This window comes from Toxotes jaculatrix, chromosome 5 (genome assembly GCF_017976425.1).
Source record: "Toxotes jaculatrix isolate fToxJac2 chromosome 5, fToxJac2.pri, whole genome shotgun sequence".
Classification (NCBI taxonomy): Eukaryota; Metazoa; Chordata; class Actinopteri; family Toxotidae; genus Toxotes; species Toxotes jaculatrix.
This window is the reverse complement of record NC_054398.1, coordinates 19,020,508-19,038,865: the sequence shown is the minus strand read 5'-3', so window position 1 is coordinate 19,038,865 and position 18,358 is coordinate 19,020,508. Positions and strand designations below refer to the sequence as shown.

The window sequence follows — 18,358 nt, the reverse complement described above, 5'->3', positions numbered from 1 at the left end:
ATAGCCCAGACTCCAAAATCAACATAGAATGTCAAAATAAAAACACTTGGGGACAAATGAACAATAGTACATGTGTGTTTGCTTGTAGAAAACAAAATGTGCAAGCCATTGGTGTCTGCAGTTATGCCAAAGAATTGGGAATAATGCCATGCACTACATCTGTCTTTGATGTCTAACCAGTCGGCAGAAGTTGTCAAGAAAAAAAAACAAAAACTTAATGGGGTTCCTACTGTGCTGTCCCAACATGAAACAGACGCTCTACAGATGCTTCAAGTGAAATTCTCATTAATGAACTTAATGCACACATTAACACAATGCAATGGGAATACACAAAACAAAACAAATGTGAAACAGTTGGTTGTACTGGCGTTATTATAAATGACTCATTAGAAACTGAGCCCACCCCGTTTGAGATTTATGACAGACCAGTGTCAGCCACAGCAACAGCGCAACTGCAAGCCACAACCTCAGAGACGGATGAAAATATTCACATTAACTGACTGGTTTATAAATCACACAACAAATATTATCTTTCACGGAAAGAGCCTTGAGCAGGCCCGCGCTGGTTAGTTAGCTGTGTGACACCACGGGGAGTCTCCCGAGCTGCTCTCAACAGCTTTTCCATGTTTCTCCACTGAGGCCACTGTCAGGCTGTAGGTGGTTCCAATTAAAATACCTCTCCCTAAATGTTGTAAAACCTGCCTTTCTCTGAGAAGGAAATGCCTGCCGTTAGAGCATGGTGTCACAGGGAGCACAAAGGCCTGTAGTGTGTCTATCTCCTTCAGATAAATTGTTTCTTGAACACTTTTGAGCTGTACCCACCCTGCCTAATGGTCCTGAGGCCCCAACAAAGGAAGTTCTGTTGTGTTTGTACAGCCAGGTCGGACCACTGTGTGTAATGCCTAGCAGGTGTGGAATATAAAATAGTTTGATAGTTTGGCGGGCGAACAGTTAGTACATTATTGTCAGGGGGGTCTGGGCAGCAGCAGTGCTTGGCTTAAAAGGTTTACTTTTAATGAAAGTTGAAGAACTGGCAGACACTCTTCCTATTCTGCTAATGCAGCAGAATCACCTCAGCTACTAACATTGAGCCTTCAGCACAGAATGTAAATAAGAAGACTTGAAGAATCTGTCGGTCAGGTATCAAGTGACTTTGCCTTTATCACAAAAAAGACTTCTTAAGTGCAGTTACAGTAGTTAGCACTGCAGTTACAGCAATTTAACTGTCCCACTGAGATATGCCTGCAGTATGAAGACAAAATACACATTCCTGTATGTTTTTGTTTCAACTCTGTCTCCTAGAAATGATTAATATACTAATAATTTGTTTTGCTTGATACCTTTGGGAAGAACGGAATTTCTGCCTGCAATAATGTTTGTTCAGTGAAGAAAACATCCTGCGTCCTGCATCCCGCAGTGTGGTTAGGTTTAGGCGTTTTTTATTATATAACCTATCCATAACCATGTGCTGCAAGTGAAACCATAAAAAACATTAATTACACTGTAGTCTCTACCAGTGGATACTATATTTTGTATGGCTTATTGCAGGAAAAACAAATCGGTTGTCAATCATCATTTTTCCGATAAATTATTTTCTCAATTAATCGATTAACGATTTGGTCTATTAAGAGTAAATAATTAAGAGAAAATAATGAAATTGACTTTTGCAATTTCCCAAGTCTAAAATGACTTATTTAAACAGCTTTTGTTCAAATAAAAGAGCCAGAAATCATCTTGACTTGTTCATGTTTGAGAAGCATAAAACTATGTCAGTTAACTAATTAATTAATCAACTAATCTTTTCAGTTCCAGAAAAGTTCTATATGATTATGTTGTGCCTTTGCAGATACTTTTATTAACTGAAATAAATGTTTCCTCACTATGTTGATATAAAATGTAATTTGGATGGCAACTTTTTTTCCTAAATGTATTTGCTGTTGTAAAATTTAGTAAATATAATTTGATAGATCATCGTAGTTTTGTGTGTCTTTTTTATAAGACTAATTATACTAAAGTTTCAGGTCAAAACTGTTTTATACTTTTTTTTTTAAAATACCCCAAGTGTTGTGCAACAGTCAACTGGGAGTCTGTCTCTGGAGTGGAAAATCACTCCTGTTCTCATAATCTCTGAAACAAACGCACCTTGGCATTCTTACTTTAAGTATGAACCTTAATCAAGATAATTATCCTGCAATAGGAAATACTGTATAAATTGCAACATTGTCTGCTTTTTCTGAGAACAGGCCCGCCGCCTCTCCTCCACCTATGTGGCTTATCTTAATGTTTCAAGCCATGTAATAAGCTCTGACTGGTCTCTGCCTGCTTCACTCTCTGCTGCAGTTTACTCCCAGATTTTATACTCAACCACTCACAGCAGGTTGACAGATTACCTTTGGTTCAGAGCCCAAACGGACAGTGTCCAAGCCACGATAAACACAGCAGCCATTATTTCTGCTTCCAGTAATCTACCTACTCTCGAGCCAGATGACGTGAAGAAGATAACAGCACAGTGGTCGGGGCTGAGGGAAATGGAAGGTATTCAATCGCTCCCTTTTTACCGGGTCTGTCCGATAAAAAGCCGATATTGTAGCTTTGAAGTTGGTGTTATTCCTTGTTAACACTGTACGTCACTGAAAGCTGACATGATGGAAAAAGGAGGGAGAAAAAAGAGAAGCCTAATGTCCTAATTAAGATTGTACAGATTTGATGATGGAGCAGAGAGAAGGCAATTGAAGCCATGTGTTCATTTTCTCCCAGCCTCCCCTCCGTGTGTTCTCTCTCTCTCTCCTTCCCCTCTTCCCTAGAAATCCGTCTCTCACTTTTCTGAGAGGACTCATTACATATCAGGAATGATTATTGGTGTTTTGTTTAATCTGTAAATAAATTTTAAATGTTACTGCTGTCTTGGCTCAGACTCAACAGAGATAACATTGACAAATGCAGGTTACAGAGCGTAAATTACAAAACACTCCCACTCTTCTACTCCCCTAAAACTTGTGATTGCTGTGCTAAAGCCCCACTTGAGAGATAATGTGTTGGCAGGTTGCCGATTGCTAAGAGACCATCACAGGTTTGATCCCAACAACAGTGAGTAGTTGTCTTTAGCCATGGGCCCTGTTTAAGTGTATTTTAGCAAGACACAGAGGCCATTTTAGAAAAACAAAATTTAAATGAAGTGTTACTCAGAGGAGAGCCCTCTCAGCTGCAGTAAACTAAACCCAGAGACTCTCTGTACTCTCCAATTGTGTCTGTTTAACCTGTGCCAGAAGAAGCAGCTGTGACAGTGTGTCTAAGTGCGTATGTGCGTGTGTGTTAATTGTGAGGTTCTGGTGACTGGGGAGAGGCCCAGGTGTTTGTTTACACTCACACCACCATAAGTGGCCATAGCTGGGGCCTGCTGCTGGGCTGGGCTGAGCTTTAGGACCAGGCGACAGGGCTTTGTGTACAGAAGCTGCTCAGTGTGCTTACATTTACACAACTTGTTCAAGTATCACACTGTCATTGTGGAAACAGACCCAAACAAGCCTCTGACAGACGCAGCCCACACAGTTCTTTGGAGGACAAAACAAAACAGGATTTTTTTTTTTTTTTTTTACAGTGCCTAATTCAGTGAACAATAAACAGTATAATTTAGAACTGATGTTTGGATTTAGACACTGTTTTTTTCTATCAGTTGCCTAGTATATCATGTCAATATTGAACTTTGTTACATGGAATCTATAACATTTTTTTTTAAAAAGGTGTGAAATTAAACTTTTTAATAAAAAGGAATCAGAAATAGAAGAGATGGCTGATTATATTTTAGTATTCTTTGTATGAACCAGTGATGTGCTTTCTTAGTGATCAGCAAAGAATGTGCTGGTTGCACACACTGATATATGCAAGCTTTGCAGGGAAAATAACACACACACTTTTTTTTTTTTTTTTACAATTTGCTATGCAAGACTGAAAAGTTCACCCTCTACAGAAGGCTACATGTATGCCATCATACAGAAATATTTAGCTGCTGATTTGAAAACAACATACAAGTCCATGATTAAACATCTGAACATGACACGTGATTGTTAAACATCTCATTCCAAAACCATGAGCATTAATCTGCTACTGTATGAGCCACCACTCTTCTGGGATTGATTTCCACAAGACTTTGGATCCTGGCTACTCTGGTTTTCTCCCATTCAACCACAGGAACACTGGTGAGTTTGGGCACCGTGTTGGGCGATAAGTCAGCATTCAAATTCATCCAAACAGTGTTTGATGCGGTTACGGTCAGGTTTCTGTGCAGGGAAACCTGGAATTCCACTCTAAAAAACAAAATATCCTTAAGGTCCTCACTTTGTGCACAAGGCAGTGTCATGCTTCCCCAAATGTTTGCCACAAAGTTGGATGCAAACTAGTGTCTAAAATATCACTAACTTGTAAAATTAGGATTTCCTGTAATTGAAACATAGGGCCCAAACCATAAAAAACAACACCAGCCCAAAAGTGCACAAAAGTGAGGGGACAGACATGTCCACATACTTTTGGACTCATAGTGTGAGCAGATCAGATTTCCGCAGAAGGGTAAATTCATATTTCACACATATTATTTTGACAAAAGCAGAGATTATTACATTGTGCAGGTACTGAATCTGATTTGCTCATGTGTTACATGATCTCTCCTGATGGATGCAGCAGCACACTGATCTGCCCATTTTAATAAATGTTTAGAAAGAAGCCCTTCTCAGTGCCAATAAGGTAAAAAGCAATGGAAATATTACCGCACCTAATCCTTGATCTGAGCAAATACTGTAGGTGTGTCTATCTAACACGAGCTGCAGACAATGTCTGGCTGACTACTTAGTTTCTTCACACAGCTTGGCTAAAACCATTACCTTGGAAGACAAGAGCCACATTTTTATGGGAACAGTTCAGTTTTACATTACAGCCATAATAAATTAATAGCTTCATGAAACAAATCTCCTCACAACAAACAATACTTACGCACATCTATAATACACTGATTCTTTCACTGGCAACAACAAGGCAAAGTAACTTGGAGCAGACATTATTTCAAGTAAACTGTATAAAAGTATATATACTAACTATACCAGCTATACTCAGCACATTAAGACAGTACCCTTCACTTAGTCACCAACGGGTTTATCCCTTTGTACATCTAATTGGACAAATGTATCACTCGCTGCCTTGTGATTGGTCTTTGCTTCTCATTTCCAAACTAAAAAAATAAATAAAAAACAAAAACATGGCATCACTTCTGGAAACATTGAATTTCTTCCAAACTATCCACCAAAATTAGTTTCTAAATTAATCTGAGGTGGGAAATAGGCCATGCAGCTGCAAAGTCATGCCTCATTTTACATCTAAAACAGCTAGTTTTAAAAATTGTTACGTTTCAGGGAGTTTGCAAGAGTTTTTATCTAAAAGTTTTCTGACTGGCCCCGTAAATACATGAGCAAACTGATTCAAATCTCAAGTTCTAGACAGAAAGCTTTTAGTGAAAAGTGTGCTGAAGAGATCTGAATTGCCAGTTTCTTTTAATTTTCAAAAAACCAAAAAAAAAAATCATACGTAAGATATTTTTTAATACCAGAGCTAAAATCCAGAAAGGAAGAAACCAGATACATCTGTTGTTGTTCTGTATGGATTCACATAAAATTGCTAACAAATGTAGTGAGCTACACAAAGGTTGTCATCAGTGTAAACCGTATTGTTTGAACCCATGCAGGCTGTTTTCACCATGTCTTTGAGTCAGACGTCAGACATGGCTTTCTGAAGTTCTTCTACACATTAATATTTAAGTTTCAGATAGAAATCAGGCAAATGTTTTTATGCAACACAGATTTTTGTGTCTGTGACTCAGACTCAAGCAGGGGAGAAACTGAATAAGGTAGATGAAACACAAAGAAACTCTTTCTTGTTGAGGTATAGTTAATATTTTAAAGACAGGGAACACGTGCTGTCTAGCACTGCTAGTACATCCACACCATAAAAACACTGCACGCACAATAACTCATATTCAAGTACACGCAAACATGCACGGCTGAAAATTTTGAAGCTGAATCTCCATTTTCTATCCCTTTGAAATTCATAAAAAACATTATTTCCCCTGAGCTGCTCTAAGATTGTCAAAACATAACGTCACAGTAATCACAAAGTAATTGTAAGGAACACAATCTCTGCACAGATCATAGTAAATTATGCTGAAATAGTTGACTTAGTAATCATAACTTCTCTAATAAATTAAGATTCTGTGTTTACTCAAGATTTAATGCATCAATGTGATTTACTAGCAAAATAAAAAACAGCAGAACCAAACAGTTATTTGTTGTGTTTTCAAGAACATGTAATGGTCGTGTCTTTATATTTCTACTGATTTGCCTCATCTGTATAAGTCCTGTATGAACACAATGAAACTATCAGGTCAGATTTTCTCAACAGCCTTTACTGGGCCAAATGCATCCAGGCACAAACCCCACCACACACACATACATACCTGCTTACATACACACAGAGCCCCCCTGAATGCACACAAACACTCATTAGCACACACACATAACCTGCTACCTTTTTTTTTTTATCCTACAGCACTTTCTCCCCCAGAATGCTCAAAAACTTTCAAAACCCCTGCATAAAACCATGCATTCTCCATTACATCACATGCACACAGATCTACAACCCTGATACTTCTATAGCCTCAGTCTCATGCTATCTTCAGCACTAATGTGCTGAGAGTTGATATGTGGCCTAGCTATTCAGGTTAATGTGTTCGGCTGTGGGGCATATTTCCATTCTGGATCTCTTTGCACACACATCCTTTTCCAAATTGCTGCGCCATTACTGCTCACTCACAGTGCTGCTTTTGGTATAACTACACTCTCACTGCTGGGACTAAGTGTCATAACCTTCAGAGTGGTGTGTCATTCTGTGGTATCCATTGCAGGAGTCTTCCTTAAAGCATTTGTTCCACACATATCCACACTCACGCTCACTCTCACAGTAGGTCCTAATTGATATACTGAAACACAGAAATCTAGGGTTTTTGCTTCAAACATAGAAATTAAAAGTTGAGCAAACAACAAAGCAAACACTGGACTGCAGTTGCTAAATATACAACTTGAAAAAAGTAAGGATCTGAGCATGGAGGAGGTATATGCGGGGAGAGGAAAGAACAAAATTAGAATGGAGCATCAGTCATTCAGTTGTAGCTCAGGTACCTGCAGGTGAGGGTTTCATGGTAAGGTTTGATGCTGGCGCTGCGGTCCCTTCGAACCGGCCCGGGCTCGATGGTGGGCAGGCCTGTGGCGGAGGTGGTGGTGGTCCACGTGGAAGAGATCCTCCTCAGAAGACCAGGGTGGAGACTCCGCCTCAGACGCTGCACACACACACAGAGGAAAATGTATACACACACACACACACACAGTTAACACTACAGGAAAACCCCTTTCATTTCTGTATTGGAAATGAATACAATCTTTACCCATGATTAACTGTGGGAGTCAAAAAACATGGCTGTAATTGTGTTTGCATTTAGATAAAAGCTCTAAAAGTACTCCCACCTGTAAGATAAAGTTAATGCTTATTCGCTTTGTCTCCAGTCAAATGGATCATCTAGATGAGAAAGTTGTTTTTCCTGCATCTGCCCAAGATGAAACAAATGATGCAGGTGATATAACTTGGAAAATTTTTCTTGATTAGAGATATTACTATGATTTTTTTTTTCAGTTTATTCACAGAGAATCAACACTGCGGTCATCACCGACTGGAGGATATTGGCAGGCAGCTGTGCCAAGAACGCTATTCATGGCACATTATTAGACATAATCTCAGTATTGCATTGCACAGATACATTTCATCACAGGGATTCTGCCTATCCTCAAGTCCCTTTTGCCTATTTCTCTGATTCGCTTGCTTGATCTGTCTTTTCTTCGCTCTTTCTCTGGGATTTTAAGTGGTCTGTGCCCTTGTGACGCCTCCATCTGTTCGGTGCCATACAGCAGCTTGGCACAGCAGTTCTAAACATGGCAGGCTCTCTCTCTCAGTCTTCCACAGGGTGACCTAGTAAAAATCGCCTCAGAATCCTGAATGAGCCCATTCACAGCACGGCGTCATATACTGAGCGCACACACTCATACAGCATGTTGGTTTAGGTCACTTTGGGGGACACTCACTGACTTACATTCATTTAGGAGCCGCTACCATAAACTTAATTGGAGCCCAATAACGACAGAAAGTGATTTAGATCTTAAAATGTGCTGAATTTAGTTGCAGATGAACACACCTAAAAATAAATCATGTACAATATGAACTCACACTGACAAGCAGTGACACATTTATACACCACAAAATTTTATAAATGCAGATCCACAGACCAGGGTTCTCCCAAAAAAAACCTCCGTATGATGTTGCTACGAAAAATATTTTATCTATGTGTTTTGTGTTGTGTAAACTAAAACTGCATGAAAATATGTGAATAATGGGACTGTTGTATGATTTTGCAGCTCCATTGTTCCATTCTTTAATGAAAGCCCTGGAGACACACACCAAAAGCAGAAACAACCATGACACAGAAACACACACACACATCACCATCGGCAACTGCCTGGCAAAACCAGGCCATCCTCATAAAAAAAAAAAAAAAACATTACAGCTGATGCCTGCTGCTGCTCATGTTGATTCAAATTTATAACTGGATTTATTTCTAGAACTGTTTAAATAAGGAAAGTGAGATCAATGTAACTTCAAACATTTTTGTGTTTGTCATTCATTTTTTTTTTTTTTTTTGATGTTTCTACAGCACGTGCTTCCAATGCGGTGGCATTTTTGCAGCACAGAGGACATGCCCTGTGTTGGCCAATAAATGAGTTTTGGAAAAGTGCTTGAAAGGCATCAGTATGCACCACGATGGACATGGAACTCTTAGCCAGCAGGCAGAAAAGCAAGCACAGGGCTTTCCACTCATCCACTAACCACCTTCACTCCTCCTGCTATTCTCCTCACGGGCAGTTAGAGCCGGGCACGTCGTCTCCGGGGAGTCGTAATGAGTGCAGCCTCACTGGCCACTCCACAGGCGCGTTTGTCTTAGCTTCTTTTACAAAGTTCAGACGATGTAAAAATACACCTGTCAGACAAGCGACCACACACTAGCTTCCAAGACAGAGAGGATAGGTATCTTCCTCAGATAAAAAGCTCCATGATCATGGTGGGGGTCCAGTTTTGTTGACGTACTCGTCCCTCTTTGTAACATTTTGAGAGATGCGTTCATCTTCGTGTTGCCTATTCTCTTCTACTCGACTGGCATACACACACACACACACACACACACACACACGCACACACACACACGCACGCACGCACACACACATGCTGTCTGGCTCTGCACATCTGTCATGTTGACACAGCTGTGGCTATGAAAGGGAGAACAGTGCTCCGAGCAGTAGACGTGCTCTATTTTTCTTCACTCAACTCTATGAAAATACACTCCTTCATTTGATGCTAAAAGCTCTGAGAGCAGGAAACACTCATTAGCTGAAACATGGGCTAAAAGATTAACATGTGTGGGGAGCGCTGTGTGGTGTGTAAATCATTTGGCCTTAATAAGGTGGACTGCATTTCCATCTAAGGATTATTTCAGCTGTTTCCAAATAAAATTGTTTTGTGAGTAGGCCTTTTGATTAACAATTCTGACTTTTGATATGTGGGTGAAATATCCTCACTTTCATCTAGGATTCCTAGTAACGCACATCTTACCAGTGAAGTGTAAATCATGATACTTTATCTTCATTCATTCCCTTACCTTATGAATGGATGTCTTCTCTCCTTTCTCGGGTCCCTCTTCTGAGTCGGAGCAGGTGTAGGCATCACTGGGGTTAAGCAGGGGAGCAGGGCGTGGCCGGTGCAGTGGCTGGAAGGTGAGCTGGGTGGTTAGCAGGTTGCTGACAGCCCGCAGTGAGGTGCAGGTGTTGGGGGGCAGAGAGGGGTCAGCCAGCAGGTCTGTGATTAGTCCGTGAGCTTCTCCCATCACTGCTATGTCCACCATGACAGTGGTGCCTGATGACTATGGGGTGACAAGAAGACAGAGAAACAATAAATAAACACCACTGCTGCTGCAGCTAATGTGAGCTGAAGCAAATTAATGGCCAGCTCTGATAGCATCTGTGTGCGGTTTCTTGGTGGCAGGCGTGAAGAACAGGTGAGTAAACTAAGCCAAGAGCTCCCATGTTAGAACACGATGTGGTTAACAGTAACACTGGCATCATTTGTGTTGTTTATCCTACAAAACTGGCAGTCAAACTATGCTGAACTATTATATACGTTGTATGTAATAATATAAAGATAACTGACAGGGAACATTCTGTCTGCATAACGAATACTTTTACTTTTGATATTAGCATCTTTACATTTTGCTGATGACTCTAACATAGTTTAGGCAGAGTTTCGGAGTCAGGACCCTTATTTGTATTATTTATTTATATGGAGGCTGGATACTTCTTTCAGTACTGATCTCTCTTCACTCATAAAATATTATATCACAACGATAACTACAGCTGATACAACAAAGACATGGACTGATTTGAAAGCTGCCACAGTCTGCATGCAAATATAATGTGGGAGGCCAATTGTACAATTGCAAAAATGAACACTCATCAGGAGCTCTGTTCTATGTTAATAGAGAATGTATTATGTGAGGCACCATAACCAAATCAAATGATGTTTTCGAAAGTGCACTTAGCTCAGTGAAAAACCAACATGGCGCAAAATAAAACAAATGATAACCAAAAACAATACCCAAGCTAACAACAATATGAAAATAAGAAAACAATAGACTATTGATTTTGGACCATTATTATAAGAGATATATTCAATCACAGTGTCCGACTGATATTCTGCCAATAAAGTCTATTATAATTGTGCTATCACACCATGCTACACAGATGCAGGCGCACACACAAATGTGCACACGTACAGCCACTCACACATCAACGGTTTTATTCTATACCTTATTTGGCTCCTTTTAGCTCAGCGAAAGCAAGAACATGAGGAGGACCAGGGAGTGGTTCTTCACAGCGGTAAGAGTTGACATACTAGCAGCCTTTAAAAGATCTTACCAACAACATTAGGCTGAAACATGTTCAGCACAGCTGTGCATTACTTGATGCTTAATAAATGGACTCATTAGCAATGTCTCAGCAAGAATCTGACCTTTGACTTCCTCACTCCTGACCTCTCAGACGGCCAACAGCCATCATCTGGTTCTGACCGTCTGCTCCACAGCTTTGAAGGCACCAGCATAGTGTGAGCCGGCCTTGTTTTCACAGGGTAAAGAGAAAAGTTCACAACCTGCTCTTAATTGCTGTGCCTGGAGCAGTTGAACAACCACAACTAAACACGGGTCAGTCTTGGCTGCCAGCTAATTTATCTAATAAGCTCACGAGTTTCCTTTTTCCCCAAAGAATGTTATCAGATTTTTCTCCTCCAATGTCCCATTCACTTTGACACAAGCTGCCAGGCACCCAGAATTATTCTGTTTACACTGTTTAAGTGGCAAGAGGTTGACCTGAGTGACACCTGTGAACATCTTTCATTCGTCTCCACTTTGGGCAGCAGTGAAAGTTTTGCATTTTGTTTTCCTGGTCATATCAGATAAATCAACTATATTTACATCATTTTCCTACTGGCCTGCAAAAATTCAGTTCAGCGTTCCCCCACATGTGGTGACGGCACACATTTATTGACAAATCTGACATGACCAGCGCTGGGACCAAGCTAATCTCTTTTAAAGACTAGAGGACATCCTGTGGGACGGCTGATGGAACATTTCTGGACAGACAGCTATTGTGCTCCTCTCACCCCTCCTCTAGATCTTCTCTTCTTCTACTTCTCCCTCCCCTCTTTCCTATACTCTGCTCTAATGCATGGTGTGAGGATAAGATGATAAGATAAGATGATAACACCTGTCTCTCAGCTCATTTACGGGCTGATTTAGGAGTTTGCTAAATAGGGGTTAAAGGAGAATATGGCTTCTGGAGAACATCTGGCTGTACGTAGACAACAATGATGCTTAGGGGGTCTGAGCATTCTCCAAACACGTGTGCGTGCATGCACAAAAACATCTTCAGCTTCTAAAAACTTCATCCCTCACACAGCCAACTCAAAAGCCAAGCAAAAACAGAAGTAACATATACAAAGGCTGACAGAAAAATATACAGTGACATTGGCACAGAAACTAATACAAAGGGCATCATCCCGAGCATGCAGCACAGAGACACATGAGCACACCCAGACAAACACACTTTGCAAGGAGGATGTTAAGCTCGACTAACTCCAAAATTGGACCTAGGTTGCCATAAAAGGGGAGGAAATGATGAATGCGTTGAGTTTGATTTTGTTCTGGGGGCAAGCCACTTAATACCCAAAACCTGACATGAAAAATAAAGTCTAGTGAAAACCTCCAGGTGCATGGGCAGCAATTGAGATGTGAGCTTTGAGACTCTGTGGGGATCTTGCTTCCACTGAATTTGTCCTATTCTTATTGACCTGAAAAAAGTAGCAATACCTGTCTGCAACAATAACCTTGCTGCATCAAAAAGAATGTGCTGTTAAAGCATATCTACTTTTAAAAATCTGCTCTCTGAATGTCTCCACAGAATATGTGTGTGATGAAGAATTAGAGCTTTGAGCTGTTGAACAAAGCTGACTACACGGAAAGATAAAGAATGTAAAGTCCTGACCATCCCTGGCTCAGGTTTTTATGTATCCCTTAAAAGCGAAGTCTTGGCTAGAAGGTACCTCCTGATGTTCGTAATCATCCAACAGTCTGCAACCTAAAACTTAAGAATAATCAATGGACAGCCTGTAGCAGATCAACCTGAGAGTAAGTTACATAATATTATAAGGTTATATAAGCATTTCCTGTCAGGCTAGATGATCAATGTCATTCATCAGCCATGGCCACCTCTGTAGATGCAGGCTTCGTCTTCTGAAAAGATAGATCTCACGAGTCCCACACACTGACCCGTGTCTGGGAAAAAACACTGTGAGTATCCCCAAAAAAAAGCTTTTGGACAGATGTTATAATAGTGCGTTTCAAAGTTCTTAGTATTTCTCTGAAATTACCATGGCGGATTTTCCTACCTTGGACACATCTGTAGTGTTTATAAAGTCCATTAAACACTGTCATTAAAATCAATGTATTTTAACTTTCCAGTGAGGCTGTATATGTTTTTAATTACTTATTTTTTAAGTGGTTCCTCAAGCATACAAGCTTGTTTTTTTTTTTTTTTTTTTTTACTCCTGCCCCATACCACATTTATATTAACACACATTCACATCTGGGAACTGTCAACGACCGTCTGCCACTGGCTCACACTCCTCTCTGAAGAGATTTTTTCTGAGAAATACACCATTCAGAGTTAGTCTGGGATCCAGCACCTCAGAGAGCTGTGTGAAGGAGACATGGGAACTACTTTAAATTATGGAGCAAAAAGAAGAAGTTGTCTCTTTGATCATTGAAACAACAGCTTCCTTGGTTTGAAAATGATTCATCATTCCTCTGTTTTCAAGCGAGATGGATCAATCTTTCTTTTTCTTTTTATAGGCAACAAACACACAGTCGGTGGCCATGAAAACAGCTGGCAGCAGTAGGTCTGCGTGTTGGGAAAGTGACAAACTGACAAGCCCTCACCCAGCCAGATAAATACACTGGCACACTGGATGAGCTGTTCACCAGCGTATTGAATTTACACTGGCTTTTGATGTTTGACTTTGGATGACTGTGAGATTTTAGATTATAGATAGATTATTCTTAGAAATGCTGGACACAACAATAAAAGATTCATTTTTTCCTTTTTGGACACTGAAAACACGTTTAAACTACTATCCTGACCCAAGAACACAGAGAAAGAGTCAAAGAAATAAGTGGAATATGCTTCTTTTATTTTATTTTTTGCCATGGGTTAGACAAGAAAATACCACTCTCATGTCTATATGAAGCTACCACCTGCAACCAGTTAGCTTAGCACAAAGACTGGAAACCTGGGAAAACAGTAAGCCAGGCTTTATCCAAAGGCAACAAATCTACCAACCAGCACCTATAAAGCTCCCTAATGAACACATCGTATCTTGTTTGTGCAGTCTGTGCCTCTAGATAGCTGTAGCCAACAAGAAGAGCTGGCTCTAGATTCATTTTTGCCTTGGAGGCATAATAGTGATACTGTTCTACTCATCTAACTCTCGGCAAGAAAGTAAATAAGAGTATTTCTAAAAAAGCCAAACTAGTGCTTTAAATAAATGAAGCCGTCTTACAACACTATACAGTATGCTGCACTTCAGCCTGTGGACCCCATGCTCTGAGGGAAGAACAAGTAAATGGAAACTACAGTTTCATAGCAATTTAATACCTTGCTCAAGGGCACCTTAACAGTTGGGTCATTTAGAGAATTTTTTATTCCATTTTTAAAACTTGGAAGCTGATGTTTGTGCTGTTGCAGATTAACTTCAGTGACCTTGTGCTATCCAAGAAGTAATTTTTGGAGCATGTGGATTCTTTCCTGCTTGCAGCCCTTTGGTATTTCTGTTGCTGGCCAATCTTTTGCATTTAACAGGAGGTACACTGCCTTTAAAAAGCAGGAAAGTTCCTGATTTGACCGATGCCAGTTCTCGACACACCCAGTGATACTCCTAATCCGGGCGCTGCGCCAGCACCTTTGGTTACATAATTACCACAAATCTGTGTGATACTCGGTCACAAGCCCCCCAGCTTTTGTTGCTACACTTGATAAAGCTGACTACAAGCATCAATAAATAGTTTATATGACTCCTTAGCAAGCCAATTCATATACTAAACCATGCACGGACATTCTGTTATGACATTTTACTATGAATAACAGCAGCGTACGTGATCAATGTCCTTAATTGCCTGTGTGAGCACAGTTTGGAACAGCACGTCAATAGACATGCCATAGATTAACACCCGCGCAGAAGTTCATGTAAACCCAACGGAGGGCCAGTCAAAACAAACCGGCAATCACTCGTGAAGACTGAAAAGCTGTTTGTCCACCCAGCCTCTCTGTACTCAAGGCCCCTCTCAGCTGTGTCTGTAGCTTTATTTAATGTGCATCATGGACCAGACAATATTTGCAAATAATTCTGTGCTGAGTTAAGTATTTTTTGATGAAGAGCTATGTCAAGTTGCACCTATCCCTGAAGTGATTAAAAAAGACATGAAATGATCAGTGACATTTGTCATGTGAAACACAATTTACTTCAAGCAATGCCACTGACCAAACAACTCTGAGCGATAGAAATATGATTGCTGGTGTTCCTGCTGTGTTTTCTTTTTCTTTTTTTTTTCTTTTTTTTGCCAATAACTCAGAAGAGACAGATTAAGTGCATTTGGTGCAACAAACAAAACACTGATCCTTCTGTCCAATGAGGATTATTAATGGGTTACACAGACAGAGAGGTCACATATTTGTAATTTCTGAGACGGTCCCCTACATGCACTTTTAACCCCTCAACTCCCTCATCTAAATATACAGTCCCCTAAGCCTGTAGTGAGATGACAGTGATATGTGGGCTTCTTGAAATTGTGCAATGGTGAGAATATGATGTATCCCAGAGGAGAGCTAGAGACCGGACAATTGCCTCAGGGGCCTACTAGAGAAAGAAAGGTATTTGATTCTCTTAGTAAACACATTTCAATAATGTAAGCAACTCTGGTTCTTTATAAGGCACACAAATACACATTCTGTGGTGCTTACACTGCAATTAGCCCCACGCAAAAACCCTCACACTCTGAGAAATGTAGGAATGTGCTGAGCAAGAAACTGGAGAATATATTAAAAAATACACTTAAGTGCGTTCATTATTTTTTGTCTTAGGTTGATTTCATTTACGCTGAACTCTCATGTTTGAAAAATCATTACCATGCAGTTTTCTATTTCAGTGGCAGCGCAGTTAGCGTAATGGCCCTGATTATATCTGTCGAGATGGATTAGTTGAAGAGGAGCCGGGGAGACGGTGATGCTCTCTACTTAGAATAACAGAGCGGTGATACAGTGTGAATCACAGCAGAACCGTAACACAAAACTCCACCGAGACACTCCTCACTCTCTGCCTCAGCTCCTACAGCCAAAACTACGCACAGCAGCGCTACACTTCCCACTTCCAACCCTCAGCCCCACCGCGACCCAACTCCCCTCACAACCCCTTCATCAGCGAATCCGAAGCCGTGCTGAGCCAGGTCCTCAGCTGCAGCCAGGATACAATTACACACTATTACATATTTTATTAAAAGGAGGGTTATTAGAGGATGGGTGGGTGGGGGATGGGGGGGTTAAAACAAAGATTAAAGATTAACTGATTAAAGATTTACTGGGAGAGGTCAGTCCAATTGACCCCTAACATGCAGCCATCTCATCTCCAAGGAGAGTCTTGTTTTTCTTGTTTTTTCCTTCCAGATATTTCAGGGTGTTTGATTCCAGCAAAGGACCTGCTTTCTTGCTCCTGCCTCTACCAAGTAAAGAAATGAAGGACAGAGCAAACAAAAGAGATGCATGAGGTAAAACAGAGGCAGCGGGCACAGTCACGAGTTTTTAAAAGTCGTGCAAACTGAGGAGGCGGTTTCTCTCAGAGAAATGTCACCAGCTCAGAGGTATTTTACTGTTCCACATAATAAAAAGTAGGAAAATTGCTAATGCCTCTGTATCATTTGTGGCAAATCCAGTTATTTCCCAGGCAGAGGGCAGTCAAAAAAGCAGGTATTTAAATGCTTTCATCCTCTCTCAGCCTTTAATTTAGTCTTGTCACAGGATCCAGTTTTATGAGAAAATACTGTACTGTAGACTGTAATGATGGAACCAATCAGAAAAAGGGCAGTGACCTTTTTCAACTCCCAGATCCGCAGTTTAAGAAATGCTGATCTCAAGTGTTTGAAGCGCTCACAGTGATTTTGAGAAATCTTCAACATGACTGCAATGTCATTGCTTGTCTGCCTGACAGACCACGCTTCCAGCCTTTCCGTAATTTAGAATAACAGTCTCAAGATCCGGGCCTACAAACACTCTTTTCTCCGATAATCTCCACGGGTAATGTTCCAAAACCAATGTGTTTTCAAGTCGAATACAAATATTTAAATAGCTCTTTCCATACATAACTTCACTGTCAATTCCTAAGCTAAAACATCCACCACAAGCTTTGGATAGGGGAAAAAAAAAAGATGCGGTTTGGAAATTGAGTCTGCTAATGTGCGCATGTTGGCAAACACAACACAGTAGAGATCAATCAAGGGCTCTGGTCACTGGCTAAAGAGCAGAGTATGTGATTTACACACGCAATGAAGTGCCATAGCATAGGGAGGCGCTACCAGCCTGTCTGACCATCAACCTGGTCCAAGAGAGCAGAGTCGAGGGAAAACAGCCACGAGAGGAAGTGAGATGCCAACATAAGCCTCGATTTCTTAAACGTCTTGTCAGTCTCTGGACTGTTATAGGATTCCACTGACGAACGCATAGCACCAATCCAAATAAAAAAAGGAAAAAAGACTGAACTGACCACTGAGATTAAATGGCAGCTTAGGGAATGCATCAATCAAAAAATATGTGCTTGCCTACTAACCCCATATAACAAATTGATTTGAGCCTTGAACAATATTTTTTTTATGGTATTTTTGCCTTAATTTGACAGTCAGTGGAGAGAGACAGGAAAGGGGGGGAGAGAGAGAGAGAGAGAGAGAGAGAGAGAGAGAGAGAGAGAGAGAGAGAGAGAGAGAGAGAGAGGGGAGGGGGGGTGACATACAGCAAGGGGCCTGGGCCGAACTCAAACCAGGGCCGCTGAGGCAAGGACTCAGAGTTGATATATGATACATGTTTAACCAGGTGAGTTACCGGTGAACCCTGAGCCTCGGACAATATTTCAAAAGGGTAACATGCTATTTGAAAATTTCTCTACTCTGAAGAGATAATACTGTAAAGCTGATTTTGGGAACAGATATGAGTCTTAGCAACTCTAGGAAATTACACAGTGCATAATTTGATTTCAAGCCCAATCCTGCACTGCACAGTTATGATCACTATTCGTGAAAAAAACCCTAATTTTCCATCCAAACACAACTTTGCGGCATTCAGTGCTATCCAAGCATACTGTACATAGTGAGACATGCAGTCTATTCATTTCTAAAGGATATCCTCCTGATAGGAGAACATGCAGAACACACACATACTGTATATGGCCATGCCAGTGCCAAGGGTATTGTATGTTCTTCATGTGCTCCAGAGTCCTGCCCTGTGGCTCTGTAGCTGCTCAATTCCCAAAACATACATACACATAATGTGCCCCCAAAGATGGGAAAGGTAATCTC

The 18,358-nt window shown here is 40.7% G+C and overlaps 1 protein-coding gene across 5 annotated transcripts in view; it reads right to left on the bottom strand.

Annotated features, from left to right (window-relative positions):
- LOC121181616 (cGMP-inhibited 3',5'-cyclic phosphodiesterase A-like) overlaps positions 1–18,358 on the bottom strand; it is a 136,990-nt gene that overhangs the window by 12,539 nt on the left and 106,093 nt on the right. For 3 of the 5 annotated variants that reach the window (XM_041037595.1, XM_041037594.1, XM_041037596.1), the window contains 2 exons: positions 9,797–10,057; positions 7,218–7,375 (listed from right to left, as the gene is read on the bottom strand). In XM_041037595.1, the coding sequence (XP_040893529.1) occupies positions 7,218–7,375; positions 9,797–10,057 (419 nt within the window). Of the gene's footprint in view, positions 1–7,217; positions 7,376–7,561; positions 7,640–9,796; positions 10,058–18,358 lie in introns of those variants that run through there. The other 2 variants (XM_041037601.1, XM_041037597.1) reach the window with 2 other exon arrangements.